Source organism: Meleagris gallopavo, chromosome 12 (genome assembly GCF_000146605.3).
Source record: "Meleagris gallopavo isolate NT-WF06-2002-E0010 breed Aviagen turkey brand Nicholas breeding stock chromosome 12, Turkey_5.1, whole genome shotgun sequence".
In the NCBI taxonomy this organism is placed as follows: Eukaryota; Metazoa; Chordata; class Aves; order Galliformes; family Phasianidae; genus Meleagris; species Meleagris gallopavo.
Window position 1 is genome coordinate 1,957,450 of NC_015022.2, and position 20,220 is coordinate 1,977,669.

Sequence of the window (20,220 nt, forward strand, 5' to 3'; positions counted from 1 at the left end):
ACTAACAATTACAGAGACAAGAAGGGAAAAATCATCCATGCTCCTATAATGATATCAAAAAGAAAATGGAACAATACAGTTTCTCAGAATCACTGGCATGGCTTGAAAAACATTTCAGATTTTCTACCTGTTACTCCTTACAGGGAAGCTTTCTAAACCATACTCGTAAGACAGATTTCAATGGGATGTAGCCACTGCAGTGAAAGTTGATGAAAGCTCATTCACAACACTGACACCTCCTAAGTACAGAACTACTTGGAACACGGGCCTCCCTTTGGGACCAGCAAGTCTGAAGTCCCAGACAAGTAAATCCAGATTTGAAGCAGATGTCTCCATATCTATTTTTACAGGGCTTTATCTGTCTACAAAGTCTGAATATTATTGCTTGGTGCCTTACAGTCACTGCACCTGGTAGATGTGGCACTGAGGGACGTGGTTAAGTGTGGATGTGTTGATGGTTAGACAAGATGATCTTAGAAGTCTTTTCCAATCTACAATCCGACTCTACAATCCTAAAAGACCATTAATTTTGCCATTATGATTTTAAAAGAAGCTATTGTTTCAATCTGTAAAAGCAGTGTTAGTCTGACAAAAATGAAAAACAGTGACTGACTGAGATCAGTCAGTCTGAGATCAGTGATGAGTTATCATCACCAGAAATCATTTCTTCAGCAAGCACCACTACAGTCATTTGATACACCTATCTCCAACATGCTGTACAATTCTCTCTAAAATCAAAATCTCTGCAAATAAAAAACTTTTCAATAAAGAAGAGACAGTTAAGAAAGCAGTCACTTACCCAGTCACAGCAACATCACTACCTTCCTTAGATCCATCTTCATCTGCAAAAAGCGGAGGGAGGGTGGAGCCAGCCACCAAGTTCTCCATACCTCTAGGGAAAAAAAAAAAAAGGACAAAGAAATGAAGTTAATTATCTTATTGTTTCTCTTCAGCAGCATTTCTGTTTAAATGTGACAGTGTAGCACAGATTGGCTTGCACCCATAAACTAAATGGCCACTCATAGGCAGTTGGCTTCAGGACAGACCCTACAAGCAGCCGTGTTTAAAGACAGAAAAAAGATCCTAAGTGATGCTTCAGTGTTTACCATTAACTGAGCCCTGTATCAATGTCACACTGTCACTGGAAATCATACTCAGCACACAGATCCCAATCTTCCAATCCACCTTCCTGTTCAATCTATACCATGTGTCAGAAACTGATCCTCCTGCGCTGATCCAAAAGAAAGCTGTGCTACTGTGCCTCTCATGAACACTCAGATCAAGATGACATTTACTAATTACTTGTCCACATACTCACAATATACCTATGCCTGTGTGTAGTTGAGTGCTACTGCTAAGTAAGAGTACACAGAAAAAAGGGCAGCCACGTTACTTTGAGCTGCAGCTTCCATGACAGTTGCAGAAACAAGTGGTTTCAGGCACAACATACATCCAAATCAATGCAAATTGTTTCAAAAATGTGAGTCATCCCCTTTCTTACTAAACCACAGCACAGTCTTGTAGAAACAAATCCTATACCAAAAAGCCTTAAACATGAACTCACCCTATGACCAATTATCAGCAGCAGTTCTGCCCCAAATGACAGGGCCATTCTAGTAAACCTGCTCCTTCAGTTTAGAAGTCACCTTTGGTGAGAAAGCAGACACTCAGCCTGAGTACTGCTGTCACTTCCAGCTGGTACACTTGTGCTTTAAAGCTTGAAGAGACAAAGGTGAATTACATTGTGCTGTTTTCTCCTGGATTGGCATGATTTCAATACTGAGTGGAAAGCAAAGTGATCCAAAACCAAGAGCCTTACTCTCCGTCTCAGAAGTACTACAGCTGACTAAGAGCAAAATCTGTGCTGACAAACAGTGAATGCAGCAGGCCACCCAAACAGGCGAGCGCTGCACTCCTACCCAAAGGACTTCAGATATGAAACATTTATTCTTCTGCTCTATTTGGTTAAAACTGGTCAAGAACTCCAAAGGCTGCTCTCAGGAGCTAATCATTAGTCCTGTCTCTGAAAGGCAAAGAACAGCTCAGCTTTGTGGAACGCTAAGGAACACCCAGGATTAGTTCTGTGATTACAGCAACATGGATATAACATTACTTTGTGAATGCTGGGGACCCAGCCAAGCCTACTTGGTAACTAGCCAAGATGAAGCTGGTATCAGAGCTGACCATCTCCTTGCATGGCTGACAGTGCAAGCCCACCTCCTGCCCAACTAAAGGACCTTTAACTCCTACTGAACCTCAGCTGGAGCCCTGCCATCCTCCTTCCTGCAAGAGATACGGTGCTTGCCTAAATTAGTTCTAGGATGCAGATACACTTTTTAAGCTCATTTCATCCCAAGTGACAGCTTGGAAATAATAAAGATATCTCAAAATGTGGTATGATACACTATCAGAGAAGTGGGGTATAATATTGGCCTTGAGTACCAACAAAAGCCAATTTCAAGAAAAATCAGACTGTATGAATTGCTGAGAAGACAATTTCCTTCACCAATAATAAATCTGACATTCCGTTTTACGAATGTGAGCTCTGCTCTAGTCATTTCATGCCTCAGTGAAAACATAGGAATATCTACTTCCTTTAGCAACAGCTCTACCATCATAGCTACTACAGATGTAGCTGATAAATGAACCTCTGGTATGCCTCCAGTTTGTTTGCTTAAGCAAATGCTCAGTTAACGTTTACAGCAGGAGATCATCGATAGCCTCTGTAAAATACGCATTATGCCAATCTAGCTTTTCCAGAAAGCACACATAACCTTCCAAACAAAACCATCCCTACCATACAGGAAGAAGGAAAGTGCAAGAAAGAAGAGAGACCTCAGGTCAAAAGAGATGTGCTGAAGCTGGACACTATCCAGCAAAGGGCCAGCAAGATGAAGGGGAAGGGCCTACAGCACCTGACTTGACAGGGCATGCTACAGAAAGTGAGGGTTGCACAGTGTAGCAGAGGAGACATGGGGCAGATCTAATAGGTGCCAACAGCTGCTGGAGGTACCGAGGTGACAAAAAGAAATGGCACAGGCAGCTGAACTCGCAGGCTAGCCTGCAAGTTCAGACTGGACATTAGGGAAAAAAGCCTCTCTGCTAGCAGAAAGATGGTGGTAGAGTGTATTGTTGCAGAGCTGAAATGCTCAGTTACACAAAGCTGACCTGAACTACTGTTGGCAATAGTGCTGCTTTGAGTGGGAGGCTGAACTAAAATAACCCCCAGATGTCCTTACTAAGATACATCTGCAGTTCTCTAAACTGGAGCTCCACATTACACTCACTTTCAACTACTAGCAGCTCAGCCATAAAAAAGCAACAAAAACCAACTGAAAGCTCTCAAATACAGTGCTTCCAGGAAAGAGGGAGAGATTAGCTCTCTGAAGACGTTGGAGTGAAAGCAATCAAGTTTTGCTTTAGGTTACACAATCTCCTCTAGTTTTCACAGTCCCGAATAAACTCCTTCAGGAAAAAAAAAGAAAAGAAAAAAGAAGGAAGCTTAAGTAATGAGACTCAAACCTCGTTATTTATGAACAGTATTATGCACGTCTGCAGATAATAAAGTAGCTTTCTTAGTTGTCCGGGTGCCTCCAGCAGCCTTTCAGCAGGCAAGGGTCTCTTCCCATCCTCACACCAACCCGGTGACACTCCGTGCTCCCACACTTTCCCAAACAGAACCCAGCAGCTCTGCACCTGAGCCACTCGTTACCACGAGCTCAGGTCCTGCTGTCCACTGCGACCTTCTCACCAGGTCCCTGTGTGTGTGCTCACACCTGGAGCTAGGCAGCAGCAGCAGCAAAGTTAGGCTCGCTACCAACCGGACATCAACCTTGACTGCACATAAAAACAGAACATAAACACAGGAAATTGGGAGAACACACGCTTCATTCTTTATTTTTTTTAACCCATATGCTTTAGATATGAACACTGGAAGTGTTCGTATCTAAAGACAAGTTAACAGCAGTGACTTTACAATGAATTCTAATCTATTCCAGTAAGCAAGAAAACAAGGCAGCTCCCCAGAAGCTGACTGAGAACTGATGGGAACCAACACAAGTCTCTCAACTATTTCTCAAACATGGTTTTCTAGGTGAACTCTTCAATTCCTATTCAACTCTAGAAACATAATTTGAGCATCACCAGGGAAAGGAAAAAACTTACACAGCATGAAAACTGAAGTGCTACCACACACAGCAGGGAATCAAATACCTTAAAAAACAAGTTTGTTCTTAATCTCTTCTCATGCCACTTTTGTAGGCTATGCCATATAACTGTAGTGTTTTTCCAGCACAAAAATATGAAGTAACAGGCTGAGTTGCACTTTGAGAGGACTGAAAGCTCCCATGTGATCTAATCTCTAGTCACAGCTGTAGAGTAGAAAGGAAAAGTTAAAAGTAGTTTTATCACCAGTAAGAACAACCTATGGCTGGGGCTAGAAAGGAACTCGTCAGGAGCATCATTACTATGGCTGCATGGTTAACAATGCTATTAGAGGGAATCAGACCTAAACAAATGGATGACCCCAAACCTAAAACGTAAGGCCAGCCTTTTCTTTAAATGCCTTCCACACACACAGTAAGTAGTGGCATCTGTCACAAACAACTTTTCCTTCTGAGAATCAGGTCATTTCATGGCATGAGCTCCGATGACCTCACTGCCAGCTATGGTTGTGGGAGCATTACATCTGAGTGGACGCTTCTCCTCTCCTATTTCCTCTTCCTCAGTTGTCTCACCCTCTGTCAGAACAAGGAGCTCCACAGTTTTCCCTTCATAGGACAGCAGGTAAAAAATTTGCATCTGTCGTATCACAGAACTGACATATCACTCCTTAACCAAGCATCACAACCCAAGCATTTTGTAACACAGTTCATTTAAACTCGGATGCTTTATTGAGAGACCTCGCTTAACAAACTTGATTTCATTGTATGACAAAGTGACCCACTTAGTGGATGAAGGTAGGGCTGCCAACGTGGCCTACCTGGACTTCTAAAGCCTCTGACACTGTCCCCCACAGCATCCTCATGGAGAAGCTGGCTCTCACAGTTTGGATGGGTGTATGCTCCGCTGGGTGAAACACTGGCTGGATGGCTAGGCCCAAAGAGCTGTGGTCAGTGGAGTTAAATCCGGTTGGCTGCCAGTCACAAGTGACAGCCCCAGGGCTCAGTACTGGGGCCACTTCTATTTAACATCTTTATTAACCATCCGGATGAGGGCATTGAGTGCACCCTCAGAAAGTTTGCAGACAACACCAAGTCGGGAAGGAGTGTTGATCCGCTGGAGGGGAGAAAGGCACCAAAGAGGGACAGGCCCCGATGGGCTGAGGTAAACTGTGTATGAGTTTCAATAGGGCCAAGTGTCAGGCCCTGCATTTTGGTCACAACAACCCCAGGCAACCCTACAGGCTTTTGGAGGAGTGGCTGGAAAGCCACCTAATGAAAAGGGACCTTGGGGTACTGATGGACAGTTGGCTGAACATGAGCCAGCTGTGTGCCCAGGTGGCCAAGAAGGCCAATGGCATCCTGGCTTGGATCAGGAATGGAGTGGTGAGCAGGACTAGGGAAGTCATCCTGCCTCTGGACTCGGCACTGGTGAGGCCTCACCTCAAGTGCTGTGTTCAGTTTTGAGCACCTCAGTACAGAAAGGACACGAAGGTGCTGGAGCAGGTCCAGAGAAGGGCAGCAAGGCTCGTGAAGGGCTTGGAGAATATGGCCTACGAGGAGAGACTGAAGGAACTGGGGCTGTTTGGTCTCCCTTCAGCCTCCACTTCTCCTAACCTTACTGCTCTCTTCAAATGCCACAGTAAAAATGGACAAGAAACACAGACAAGCAAAATAGAGATCTACAGGAAAAAAAATCCAGAGTTCCATTGCATTTCCAAGCAGTTTAAGAAACGAAGGGCAAGATGCAAAGATTAATTTTACACTTAGCTTACCTGTATCTTTGTGGCAAGCACTAAGACCTATTATCACTAAAAGCTTGGTATCAACTGCTAAACACCTGCAAAAATATAATTTTATAAAGCAGAAGTGTTTGGTTCTATGTTCTCCCCTTCTTTATAAAAATGCACAAAGACAGGCACGTGTAAGGAATCTCACTACATAACATCCCATTTTCTGAAAGCCAGGCCCCTATTCATAGTTGACAAGTCCATTCAGCAACTCTGCACACAAAAGCAAAGAAATGCAGAGCAATGCTTGGTTCTCTCCCTTCAAACGTGTAAATTTTGCCTCGACAATATCCAGAATTAAACTTGATTTTTTTTTTTACAAGTAATTAATCACTTCAGCCCCAAGGACGCGCCAGGTTTTGCAGTTCCATCTATAAGAGCATCCACTGAGTCTCCACCACTTCTTAGTCCTGCTCTCCCTTTCTCTAAACGTTTCTTTGATGTTCAGAGTCTGATGACGTGATATTCCACTTGACATGACGTCTGCCAGTACCTATTTTTATATTAACCAGGCAGAACAGATACCCCATTAAAAAGAAAGGTGACAAAACAGACACATAAAACATGTCTTAAGCACTGACACTTCTCTGAATGCACACTGAACCATCGATCGTGCACAGCCTGGTTGTTTTCCCATGCTAGTTTTCCCATTCAGCGAGGAAACAGTTACTTCTCTTGAAAATTTACATTCAATTCCTCTGATCATTTATGTCAGCAAGACTTAATCACTTTGCTATGTGGAATGTGAAAAGTGCCACGAGCAAAGCAGTTTATTAAAAAATGTAAATGAATGGACTCTGAAGTTTTTCATGATGTTTGCTCCGCTCTTAGTACTTACCAGCATCACACAAGCGAAGCAAGAAGCAGTATAACTTAATGCTTGAAAACGGCCATGGCAATTTAAAATTTCAAATGAGTGCTATGAAATGAGAAATAACTCTGAACGCCAGAGAGCAGTGGTTGTGACTGACCAGCAAAGGTGTAAGTTACGCAACTGAAAACAAAAGAATTGAGGAGTGGATATACCTGCTGAGATTGAGAAGTTGTTTAAAAGCAATTTTACCACTTCGGCCCTCTCAAAGCACTTCTCACTGCATAAAGCTGGCAGGAAATTACAGCAAATACTCCTTGCTCACTTACGCTCTGAGTGGAAACTCGCTGCCGCCGCAGAGGAACACAGATTGGAACATCTCACAACAAGTCATTACTGCCCGTTGTACAAAACAGGGGGTTGAATTCTTCAGATGTGAGAATATACCAAAGCAGAGATGGGGTATATACTTAAAAGAGTGACTCACCACAGGCTCCATGACCCAACACAAAAGCATCTGCTCTGACCCCAAGCGCAACAAGGACGGCACGGAACTGGATGTTTTACATGCGCTGATATGGCACAGGGACAAAGGTTAGAGGAAATGAAGTGTGGGAAGAATAAATGATTCTCACACAGAACAGACAACCAATTCTGCTTCTTTCGAGACGGGACTCATCTTTAGAGAAAAATGACTCCATTTCCACATGCTTCTGTTCTCATTTTTCTTATGTGCGCTGGTGCCTTGAACTATTTTAACATAAAACAAAAAAAGTTTTAAAATATGATTTAAAGGAAATCATTTTTCTTAGCTAGCCTTTGCTGTGCAGAACAGGAAGATACCCCCACACTGATCTGATACTTCTTTTCCTTTAAAAGGCCAAGAGAACTGATAACAGCCATTTTTTTTCTAATAGCAAGAACAGGGCAGATTGGGAATAGACTGCTTGAGGGGCTTAGATCCTCATCTCTTCTTAAAGTTCTCTAGAAACAGACAAACATGCATCAGAAATGAGTTTGGGTGTATAATGTACAAAGTGCACCAAAGCCCCTTTTCAGCCACAGCTGTTCTAAAGAGTCCATAATTTGGGCTGGTTCCCACACAGCACATCATTGGCATCACAGGATACAAATGGTATGAACCTCAGATTAGGACAGAAAAAGGAAAACATGCACAAAAGAGCAGATACAAGGTTCAAGCAACTATGAAGAAGTCAGAAGACAGCACTTAGAGAGCCTTGCCTGGATTCATGAAAAGGAACAGAAATAGAAAGGACAGTACCATCCTTAGAAAGCATCTCCACAAAGCATCCTCTCTCCTGGGAGTGCAGTTTGTTCCTGTGACCATTCCTAAATTTCCTAACAAGATGAAATGTGTAAAGAACTTATACAGGGAAAGATTACAGCCAGAACACCAACAAAAGGCTTTAGGGAAACTCAAAGACTATTAACTGCATTCTCCCACTGAGCACACACCGGGGTTCCCCTCTCACCAAGGGAGAAAGCACTCAGATTTTCACATCATGTAAGAACCCACGTACTCCTGTGGCCCTATAAAGTGATCAACGAGAGAATACAGATAAGTTAGAGAAAGGTTTACTTATCCTCTTCTTCATCCTCTAAAGGCAAGAGGAAATGATGCCATGTTGTATCATGACTGCAGAACAAGGGAGATATCCACCACGGCACAGACCTACTGGAGCTGGCTGACCACTTCCCAGTTCTCAGCAATAAAGCAGGCATGAGAGACATCTGGGAGGTAGAGAGGCAGGCACAGAGCATGTTTCTAGTGCATCTGCAGCATACAAACCAAAAATACTTTGTCCTCCAGCAGCAGGATTAAAAAGAAAGAAACCATGTCAGCAACACACCTGAACGGCCCAGGCTGAGTGCTTAAAAAAGCATGTAAACATTTGCAATGCTTCCTTTGACTCCCAGGCCATCTCCAGTAGACTGGATGAATTGCTCTGAAGACAGTCGCTCACTTCTCCCCACTGCCTTCCTTACTGATGCCACAATCTCTTCTTTGTGCCTATCATTTTTTTTCTTTTATCACATGCAAGAAGCCAAAACGAGGCAAGGGAAAAAGAACAGAACAGAGCTCAGAGCCAAAGAGCAAACAAGAATCCAGGACAAATGTGATTAAGACCTATAAGTTTAAACTGCTTCCAAATTGCCTCTTCCATGGCTGCTCCTTGGGTGCTATAAACAAGGAATTGCAGAGGAGGAAACATACACAAGCCCTGAAAGGTAGAGTTGATCCATGTACACAATACATCTAGTCCTAAAAGAGAATGTAAATCTTTTCAAATCAGCTGAAGACTGAACAGACAGGAGGGTGCAGCTCTCGTGTGTCACAGCCAAAGTCTCAAACACACTTAAATGGCTCCCAATTCATATTTCCTTTCAAATGTTCTGAAGGGTATTTGGCATCCAGGTTTGAGTATTTACCATATTTAACGAATAGCAAAGATCTATACTGCTTTTACATCTCCTTTTGATGAGTTTGTTTCTATATATATTTAAGTAAATATGGTTTCTCTGAGACAAAACAAACATTATCCCAACATCTCCATATATGGCTAAAGAAGCACAGCTGTATTAAAGGTGGTCAAATACAAAATCTGTAAGAGCTAAGAATACAATCAAATTTATTAAACAGCCTTGAAAACGCTACTAACCTTAACTCTTTTATTGTGGACACCACAAAAACCACTTGGTGCACTCTTTCTTCTTGTGGTTACCCCTCACTGCCCGACCCCACCCCATTTCAGACCCACAGAGGTAGCTGTGACAACCTAACTGCAACATACGACATGCAGCTCTTAATGCAAGGGGAAGTGAGAGCTGAACCCCAAGATCCATGACAGAAGGTCAATAACACACTGGCTTATTCATGAGTGAGAAATTCGTGAGTTATAAATGAGAAAGAAGAAAAATACATGTATTTCAGAAGGGCTACAACATACGATCTCACCCCCATACAACATCAGTTAGGAAGTCATTGCCTTGAACAGAAACAGAGACAAGGGAAGCTGGCAGAAAACACAAGATTAGGCAATACTCTTGTATTTCTGGATTTGTGGAACTGAAACATTTTCCAGTGTAAATGCAGGCACAGTACTGCTCACTCCGGAAACTTCCTCCCCTTGCTACCGGGCTGCAAAAGACAAGAAGTGAGCACAGCAATTACCTGAAGGTCTGTCACCACATTTAATCCTACACCTTAGCTCAGGGCTTTGCAGTTCAGTTAGACAACTGTCCCTCCAGCCACCAGCGCTCCCATCTCATTTAGGAAGGGCTACTCCCAAAAAGCATTCTCAGCTGTATTTTTACTCCTCCCTGTACATCCCAGAAAAGCATGACACTGCATTTTCAACATTACAATTGTAAAAGTAAAAAACATTACACTTTTATGAATGCTTTAACAATCACATTTGAGCTCACAGACTTCCTGAAATTAAACATTTGTTGCTGTAATGGAAATTTGGCTTCCCTGGTCTTTAGCAGTTGTCCAGAAAGGCTAATTCCCACCCTGGAACTGCTTCCTGACCTCTAGAAAGGGTCATCTATGTATAACCATAGAAAAAACATGCACATGGCATTCTGACGTTCCATGGTAATCCCGCCAAGAAGAATCCTGCAGGTTCAGTCTGCATCTAAAGTGAGCTTGTTTTTTTTTGTAACAAAACACACAAATCTGCACCCTGGTCCTCCCCCAACAAGCACACAGCTCTGCCAGCAGGCTGGCCACCTCTGCCACAGCTCCAATACATGCAGCAGAGGGCAAACCTTCACAACCAAGCTGCAGTGTGCAGTGAGTCCTGGGAGACAGCAGAGCAATGCCGCTCATCTCCCGCCCACAGCATAACATACCTAGGTCTTGTGCTTCAGAATGTCAATGATCTAAAGGGGAAGCTTATTGCTTCAAACTATACCAAGAAACCAAGCTTTTCCAAACTTTAGCCTGTGAAAATGGGATTTCTGGACAGTAGGAGTGTTACAGTTACTAAGCAAGAAGCACTTCCACTTCCCACTGAAATTGCACTCTGTTCAAGTACCCACGTCTCGCTCACCATCACCTTGTTCACACTCCTGTTTAAAATGCTTCTGGCAGCACTTTCCAGTTCCACCTCATAATCCCACTTTCTATACACAAATGTACACCTCTCAGCCACAGAAGAGAATTCGGCAGATTCCAGGTTGTTTTGCTAAGACCCACCCAGCAAACATCAATGAGCAAGGCCATGTGTCACTCAGCACACTTCTTCATTGGCCAGCCCCGCCCAGTTCCATAGGAACAAAAAGGGAGCAGCAAGAGAAAAGCCCAAACTCAAAGTACCTCCAGAAATACTTTATGGATGACAGCATGTTCTAACCCAATTTCTGTCCACTGCGGTGAGTTTTCCACTCACACAATAAGTAATCTGTCCTTATGCTCTATTTCCTGGTTTTGCTTTTAAGATCTCAAATATCACTTCTTTTCAAACTTACTATCACTCGGAGTTAAGACTTCGTGTGGATAATATTCTGATCCTTAGAACAAAGAATATGCTCTACAAAAAGAGCACTGAGTCTGCAGACCAAACCACCAGGGCAGACTGTCCAGCTCAAAGTTTCTGGTCAACACAGGAGCAAACCAGCAAATTTGCCATCATCATTGATGGCTTTTGTGCCGCTGCAGAAATAAACACTGCTTGTTCTTATGAGAGACACTGTGATGAGTAGAAAACAGCAGGTAGAAGCAGCTGAAAACATTCCTTCCAATGCCTACAAGGATAGAGAAGAGTATCAGGCAATATATGGAACCAGACTCGATGATCCTTATGGGCCCCTTCCAACCTGGGACATTCTATGATGGAACACCTTGGCTAAACAGTTCTTCCAGTGGTGTACCACAGAATGGAAAGCACACAATACAGCAAGTGCTCACTTAATTCATCTATTAAGAACAATCTGGAAAGCACCTCAATGAGGAAAGCAGGACCTTGTCTCCAGTAAGGGGAGCTACAGTGGGACTTGGACTATTGCAGCATCCCACACAAAGGCTGCTTCCCTCCCCCACCACATCCAGCTCAGACTTGGTCTCCATTCTGAGTAAAAGAAGTACTTACCCCAATTTAAACCATTTCAATGCACTGTAGAAAAAAAAAAATGGCAAGCTGCCACTTCAGACAGGACTTATATGTTAAGCTCACTGTACTGAATCCAAATTTCAGAGATTTTAAGCAGGCTTAATTCAGCAGCAGTTTTAAGCTAATTTTCTTCTGACAAATGAAAAGATTGGCTCAGGGTTGCTGTGCTTGCTACTCTGCTAATTAGCCCACTTGTTCAGCACTCACTGTCCTTCAAGTGGAGGACAAGGCATAGCAAACTGTATATAATTCTACAAGATTATAGAGATGACAACTGAGGGAACCAAGAACAAGATACATCAAGTTCCTCACTGCATGTAAATCTTCATTTCTAGCCTTATAAGAGGTTTCTGTGTATGACAATAGGAACTTAAATTTGAAAAGAGAGGCAAATGGGTGAGGCCAGGCTCTTCTCAGTGGTATGCAGTGATAGAACAAGGAGCAACAGCCTAGAGCTTGAACGCAGGAAGTTCTGTACTAGCATGCAGAAGAACTTCTTCATGGTAAGGGTGACAGAGCACTGGAATGGGCTGCCCAGAGAGGTGGTGGAATCTCCTTCTATGGAGATACTCAAGACCCAGCTGGATGCTGATCTGTGTGATCCATTGTGGGAAGCTGCTTTAGCAGGGGGTTGGACTCAATGATCTTTTGAGGGCCCTTCCAACCCCTGCAATTCTGAGAGTCTCTGTTAGATCAAGAATTAAAGAGACATTCTGGGCCAAAGCTGAATCAAGGTCACAAACTAAAGCTCATGCCATCGGTAGCATGTAACCACCTTCACAGCGAGTTGCAGGCCCTATGTGAATAACTGCTATTTCCTCTGAACAAATACAGTGTGCAGATCAAGAGCAACTGCTGACATGAGGCAGATGGGCTCATGTGCTTGAGGTACGCCTATATGCACCTAGCAAACACTGCAGAGACCAGAGACAGAGGGTAGTGAGAACTCACTGGAAGAAAGGACCTATGGAGTCTTCATCTTTCTCAGTTCTTTCAGGAATGACCAGCCTGGCCACACTGTAACCTCAAAGAGATAATTTAATAATGAAATGCTTCAGCCAGTGACTGAGAGACAGCAACAATTAGATAAACTCATTTTTGCAGCAAGAACCACCACCTGATGCCTTAATTTCTCCCTATGGCTTCAAAAAAAAAAAAAAAAAAAAAAAATCAGACCCCGTTAGCCTTTCTGCTTCCTCTCTTCTATACAACTTCTCAGCTCTATCATCTCTGTTCCACATGGCATCACCTCCTTGTGGACTTCCACAAAGCTCCCATCATCTCTGAATTCCTGGCCAAAACTAGTTACAAATCATGGTTTGCCCCTGCATTGATCACAAAACAGTGGCAACACTCCTCTACACTCACCATCCAAAAAGCAGCTGATCTGTCAACTGTTTCACTCATCTGTCATTTCCTCTTTGTTCCCTCAAAGATCAATTGCCTAATTCCTTGTCAGTTTTTGCTGATGTACTGTCTGGCTTATTTGGGATGATTACTCGGTGCTTCATTTATCTTTTAAACACTAAGCTATTTAGCAGTAGAAACACAAGTAAATGCCAGAAAACTCGTTACTCTGATTTGCAAAAGCCTTTAATTCCACAAATTTCTATATTTTCAATTATAACGTTATACAAATGCAGCTGAACTACTGAGATGCTACTGAGCAAGTTCAGAAGCAGACACTTAATTCCAAGTCTCAAAACCATAGGTATGACTGATCCATTTCCTACTGCAAATCTCAGCTCGTTAAGTAGAACTTATCTGCCTGCAAAAAGCAGTGTACCTCTCCCACAGCAGCCTTCAGACAACGCACTGCTGCAAGGCTGTGCTACCAGCCCTGCTGCTCAGCTCTGTGCTGTCCTCTCTCAGCAGTCACAGGAGCTGGGAGGAGAACAATGCGACACAGCTATGGAGTGCTGCACCGCTACATTTTAAACGGCATTAATTAAACATCTCTATAAGAACTCAATTATAGACACTTATCTGACTAACGTTACTGACCTCACAGTAGAGATGAATCGCTTTCACATCAATGAAGAGAAAAGGGTTCTGCATACAGAGTTCTCAGAAGTCTATAATAAGACGCTGTGATAAAAGCTGAAATTTTGTCTTTTGGAATGCATAGAAAATGCCAGAAATTTCCAATCTCTTCTGTCTTCCCACTCATCAGTATGAAAATGTAGCCCCTTCCTGTGCACTATTTGCATATCAATGCACACAGCACTCATCCAAATAACAGCAGTATAGGAACAACCTTTAGGAAAACACTGGAAAGTTTCTTGTAAGCAGCTGTTTCCTACACACTTCTGATACAGGTCTTTCCAGTAATCTTCCTGAGGAATGGCTCTGGGGCAGAAAGCAAGTTGTTGTTAACTGGGAATGAGATCACCAAGTAACTTACCTTAAAAGAAATGTTACATAATGGTTCCTGAGACCTGCTGTAAGGACTGACTGTAACACTGCGACCTTGTACAGCTTCCCACTGCAGCAGCCAGCTGGGTTTTGTTCTGCTTCTGTATGCTACAAGCCATGCTCTAAGAATGCTTATCAATAAATTCTGATCAGGCTGTGATGTGATAAAGTTGTCCTTTTGAGAAGTTAAACAATGCAGTTCTTACAATCACTTTCAGACTGAACACAGACCTTCAGCCAGTTCTCAGAAAATGGTGACAGTAAGTCAAAGTAATCAACAAGTTTCAAATGGATACCATTTTGTCCCAAAACATTGCATTTCAGAAAGCAGAATAAATCAAGCTCTATGTGGGACTCCAAACTGGCATTTAAAAATTCAGGAATCGCAAACAAACGATTCAGAAGCTTTTCTTCTCTCTTCCATTTGTCCCATATTCTGAGCTTAAAATATATGATTTTTCTTCCACATTTAGTTTCAGCAGAACACAAAAATTTCAGGCCTCATCCTAAACCTTCATGTATTTGGGTACAAATGAGTTCTAAGGGCAGGCTACAAGACTACTGAACTGCAGAGGCTTGCCCCTTTCTCACCTGCCAGTGGCCATGCCTGGGCTTTTCATCGAGTTTTTCTAACCCTCCAACTCTTCCCTTTGGGAGAAGAGCAGGAAAAAACAGAAGCTGGGTGTCTTCCACAATCTCAGCTACATTCTTGAAAAGACAGAGAACTCGAACACCAGAGCTTATAAAAATAAAAGGAAAGAATGCATCTGGAACCTCCCACTTCTACCAATGGTGAATGCTCATACGAACCTACATGAGCCACCCCCAGACACCAACAGTTCTTACTAGCTGGACTCTTTCTGCTAGCAGACTGTCATTGAGAGCTTTGAGATCATCTGCCCAAGTGAAGAGAAACCAAGCCTAGAAGGAACAAACTACAGTCCTCCATTGCCACAGGTGAGATTAGCCTAAACCTATTAAACTACCAGCTACTTCTATCACTGCATCTTCAGACCTGCAGAGCTCTGCTCATGAGCCAACGTCTGTGTATGAGCACGTTAAAGAAACAATGTTTTGCACTGATGTGTGTTTTTAGTTGACATCAGGTGAAATGGTTCAGCAAAGCATGAAGCGAGCACAGCAGCTGGCACGGGAAAGCAGGATGCAAGTAGCACAGCCAATACTGACCTACATTTCTGTAGCTCCACGGCCTGAGATTCAGCTTCTACCCCCCTACAACTCAAGTGATGTCAACAATGAAGAACACTGGAAAAGATTCCAGTAACTGAGGGCCCTAAAATAGTCATAAGTGGGAGGAAATATGAATACCAGAAAAAAATTAGGATTATCTCATAAGCTGATTTGACATTTACAGTTTTTTTTCCATCCAATGTAAAGCTAAACATTTATTCTGATAATGAAAGATGAGATTCTTTCCCATGACTCTGGAAACAGAACTCCAAATCCTACAGATTCTGATCATTTTTCTAACAAGGGATATTTATGACATTGTTTCTTCATATCTTATACGAATGGCAGAATATTTACCTCTCTACCTTAATTAAACTGAGCAAAGAACAGTTAAAGACAAATTCATTCCCATGTAGTGACACAGTGAGGATTAAGGCAAACACTGGTTGTCTCAGCTCCATTTCAGCCATAGCAGAAGAGGCACAATTCCAGCTACAGCACACTGCAGTAACACAGCCTGGGCCAGCAGTCTGCTCCGAAAGCCTTTCACATGGTTACCTGCCCCAGAAAGAAAGTGGATGCCAGGGCTGACGAGAGCCCACTACGTGACACTTTCAGATAACTACACTTAATACACAGACTTCCTCCTATCCTGGTGCACCATTTATCCCATACTGGGAACACTTCCCCCACCCGCCTTCACAGCAGAAATGCAATGTTAGCAAACTCCAGAGTTAAAAGTGTGAAAGAAGATTCACAGTTTACTGTTTCCAATACTTGGCTTGATGCTGATCTGTTTTTCTGTTGTATATTCTCATGCTATTACCAGAGCTTGTTTTGTCACAGCACTCTCCTCTGCTGTTCCAGCTATGGAGACCGACACTTGAGCTTCCCAATCACGGTGCCAGATACCACGTCTTCTGAGCACCAGTGTGGGTTGTTGTTGATTTCATCAGAAATTCAGCTTTGGATCAACAAATAACGATGACCCCAGAGTCGTAACCATGAGACGGTTACTTCACCTGTTCTGACACAAATGGAACAACCAGTTTGTTCTTACAGAACATCCACTGACATGCCTTGTTTTCAGCAAACACTGCACCAGGGCTAAAAATCATCATGCCATCTCATCCCCACAGCTTTGAAACAGTAACCAAGGAAATTCCAAGCTAAATAATAACATTTCTTTTCTGAGCAACAAACAAAAATCCACAAAAACACTAGCTAATTCCATGTGACTTATCTGAATTCAGCTAACTCAACTCTAGTGACCACCATTTATTGCACACTGAGAACCCATTCAACTGAAGCAAGTAACTACACTGCAAGCTTATATACATATTTAGATCTCACCATAAAAATAAAAAATACTCACTGCTCATCCTTAACCTTGTGTATATACATACGTATCCCTCACATCCAGCAGGTGCTGGGCACTACCAGGTGCAGGGGACAAGCTGGGTAACTGTTTCATTGAGTAGCCAACTATCCTCATGCAGTTCAACTTCACATCACAGCCAGCAGCACGGAGGGGGACTGTCCTGTATCTCTCAAACCAGAAGCGGTGCACAGATGTGCAGCGTGCTGCTTTAGGGGGCCAAAGAGACAGCTACTCAATGCCATTAAGTGGATGAATTCTTTCCTGAGAGTGAAATCCCCTCATCTGCCACACGGTCAGATAAACATCAGGATAACTCAGCTGGACTTTTAGCAACTGTTTATCATATCAGTACTGACCTAAGGTCCAGTACTCCCTCCCATCCAGTACCTCCAGCAGCTTTATGTTAGTTAAAGCACGGGCCTTACCACCCCCTGCCTTACTATTCCTCCTCACACCCAGCCGCACTCAGCTCTGTGTTCATGCAAATGTTTGGTTTCCAGCTTGAACAAATCCCTTAGCTAGGTCAGCACCTACATAAAATCACTTTCATCTCATCAGCCGTTTGAAGCAGCTTGTCAAAGCCTGCAGGAGCACTGGCTCTAGAGATTACCAGCAGCTAAGACTCACTGGCTCCGACTCCTACAGAACATCACAAAGCCAAACCAGACACACCAACACCTATTTCAAGTCCTAGCAAATATTGTAGATCACTTATTTTGAAAGGTGATTAATAATACTTTGTCACAAGTCTCTTTTGGCCATAAACAATCCCTCAGGTACCGCAGAATAATTAAAGACATGAACTTTTCAGAGTTAAACACACCAATGGAACGAAAGTAGACCTTTACCCAGGAACACACTAAACTGCCAAGAACTCTTCTGTATTCAACACCAGAGGAATAAAAACCAGAACAAGTCAGAAACAAATTCCATCAGTCCTACATCACTTGAATCCAGTTAATAACTGACACTTCCACTATCCTCATTCTCTTGAGGATGAACTTCACACATCGTTGCCAATGGTAACATAACTTCACATCACTCAGCCTTTTCACTGGAGCAATTCCTCTAATTTTCACGCAATAGCAATTTGTGAACTACAGGTTAAGGGTGTCAGCTGTCCACCACATCACTCACCACAGCCTTCATAACGGAACATCCCCAAGTCTCAGGTTCCCATGTACTGGAAAACAACCCAACCCACAAGAATCTCAGAAACAGTGAAGTATAACAACATTTCTTTCTGTTTTTTTTTATTCTAAGCCACACAGACTGCCGGGCTCAAAAACCTGAAATCGCTCAGTCAAAGGCAGCTGCTGCCACAGCCTCCTGCAAAGGAGAGCAGAATCATCCATTTCTGTGATGAAAACCTTTAATAAGCCTTTTTGAAGACAACGCTGCTTCCATTTAACATTTTTACCGATTAAGTTTCTTTAATAGGAATGTCCCTACCATCATTTGTGAAAGACAAGCTCGGTTTAAAGTGCAACAGCATTCGGGGAAGTAAGGTCAAGGAATAACAGAGATTTCCTAATAACATCCAAAACCCAGCATTCAATTATTCAACTCGATTTGCCTTCTCCTAACCCCCAACTGCTCCCATCTCACAGTGAGTGAAGGCTTCACACAAAGCCATGTCAGTCCAACTGCAACTGCAGTTACCCAAAAGTTGTTGGCATCAAACATTTCATAAGCAGCCTTCAGAAACAGAACATCCAACCTCAGGGTTGTCCCTACAAGTCGGGTATTAACACTGCAACTCTTTTCAGATATGCATATTAATCCTTAAAATAAAAGCCATTAACAGACAGGCACACCCCAACAATCACAGCATTACAGAAAAGACTGGTACAGGGCTGGTCTGCTTGCAGTTTCTCACCATGAAACCTATCTCACAGGTAGCAACACTGACAATACATGACAATGTATAAATAAGTTCCAGTTGCTATGCCCTCAAAAGAGTTATCAGACAGCCTTCACTGCTTTAGTGGCTCAGTGGCTTTAAAAATTAAAGAAAAAAAACATTTCTGAAAACAAATTGTTCTTAGGAAAGTCATACCAAGCAAGCACTTGGAGCCGCAGTGTTTTTATCAAGCACTAGTCAACTCTTTAATGGTTTCCATCAACACAGGAAATAATACCCTTCTGTTTCTAGAGGAAATCATGGAAGTAAAACAAAAAAAGCTTAAAGGAACTAGTTCTGGAAGATCTCCAAAGCCAATCCAATTGGAAATTGAAAAGGCATTTTATTAGAGTACAAGAGTACCCAAAGGAAAAAGCTCAATTCACCTACTCTCCTCAAACACGCACGCTGGTGTTCTCTTGTGTTACCCTTCCCTCTGATGCAGAGGGAGCCTACAAACAGGAGGGGAATCAACTCTTTGAAAGGGGAGATAACTGCAGGACAAGGGGAAATGGTTTGAAGTTAAGGGAGGGAAGATTTAAGTTGGATATCAGAGGGAAGTTCTTTACTGTGAGAGTGGTGAGGTGCTGGAACAGCTGCCCAGAGAGGTTGTGGATGCCCCGTCCATCCCTGGAGGTGTTCAAGGCCAGGTTGGATGGGGCCCTGTGCAGCCTGGTCTGGTATGAAATGTGGAGGTTGGTGGCCCTGCATGTGGCAGGGGGGTTGGAGATTCGTGATCCTTGAGATCCCTTCCAACCCTGGTCATTCTGTGATTCTGTGATGATCACAGGAGTGTCTCCATGGCTGTAAGCACAGCTTCTTCCACCCATGCTGTTTTAGCACTAGTGTGTGCCCCTTAACACACATCTCAACATAACAAAAACCAGCACAGTTCAACGCATGCTTCAGGTGGGGGGAGTAAAAATCCTCCAGCCACAGCCTGGGGAGGGCAGGTCAGGCAGGGAGAGTTCAGCCAACTTGCATTAGCTTACAGTGGGACAAGAAGGAATAACTCCGCCAGGTGGGTACAGAGCAACAGCTCAGCTCACCCTCACTGCTTCCACTCAGCAGTCCTTGAGCACGGGGCAGCTCAGCACACCTCAGCAATCTGGGCAGCCCTCGCCATCAGACAGCTCACGCCTGCTGAGGGAACGTGTCCTGCAGGAACAGAAGATGGAAGACGTTTAGGAACTGGGAAGCACAGCAGTTTGTGTCTAGTCACCTTCTGACAGTGACACACACAGAGCTGAACCCCACTCTTGCTAAAGCACTGCTCTGAGAACGGGGCTCGCTTTATTCTCACAGAACGGGCACCTGTCGGGTTGCTCTCTACGCACCCCACCACAAGCAGGAAGAATGAAAAGATTAAATTCGCACAGGGAACAGCGGGGCTCAGTCACACACCGCGGTTTCTCTATTTTGACCGAGCTGAAG

General features: G+C 43.3%; 1 protein-coding gene across 2 annotated transcripts in view; it reads right to left on the reverse strand.

The window, feature by feature from the left end:
• The window catches only part of HMG20A (high mobility group 20A), a 36,459-nt gene extending 16,489 nt beyond the window's left edge, over positions 1-19,970 (reverse strand). Inside the window, exons 1-2 of one of the 2 annotated variants that reach the window (XM_003209333.4) lie at positions 19,836-19,970; positions 800-892 (exon numbers count right to left, since the gene is read on the reverse strand). In XM_003209333.4, coding sequence (XP_003209381.1) covers positions 800-888 — 89 coding nt within the window. In that variant the 5' untranslated portion in view covers positions 889-892; positions 19,836-19,970. Of the gene's footprint in view, positions 1-799; positions 893-19,778 lie in introns of both variants that reach the window. The other variant, XM_010717219.3, reaches the window with a different exon arrangement.
• Positions 19,971-20,220: the final 250 nt, after the last annotated feature.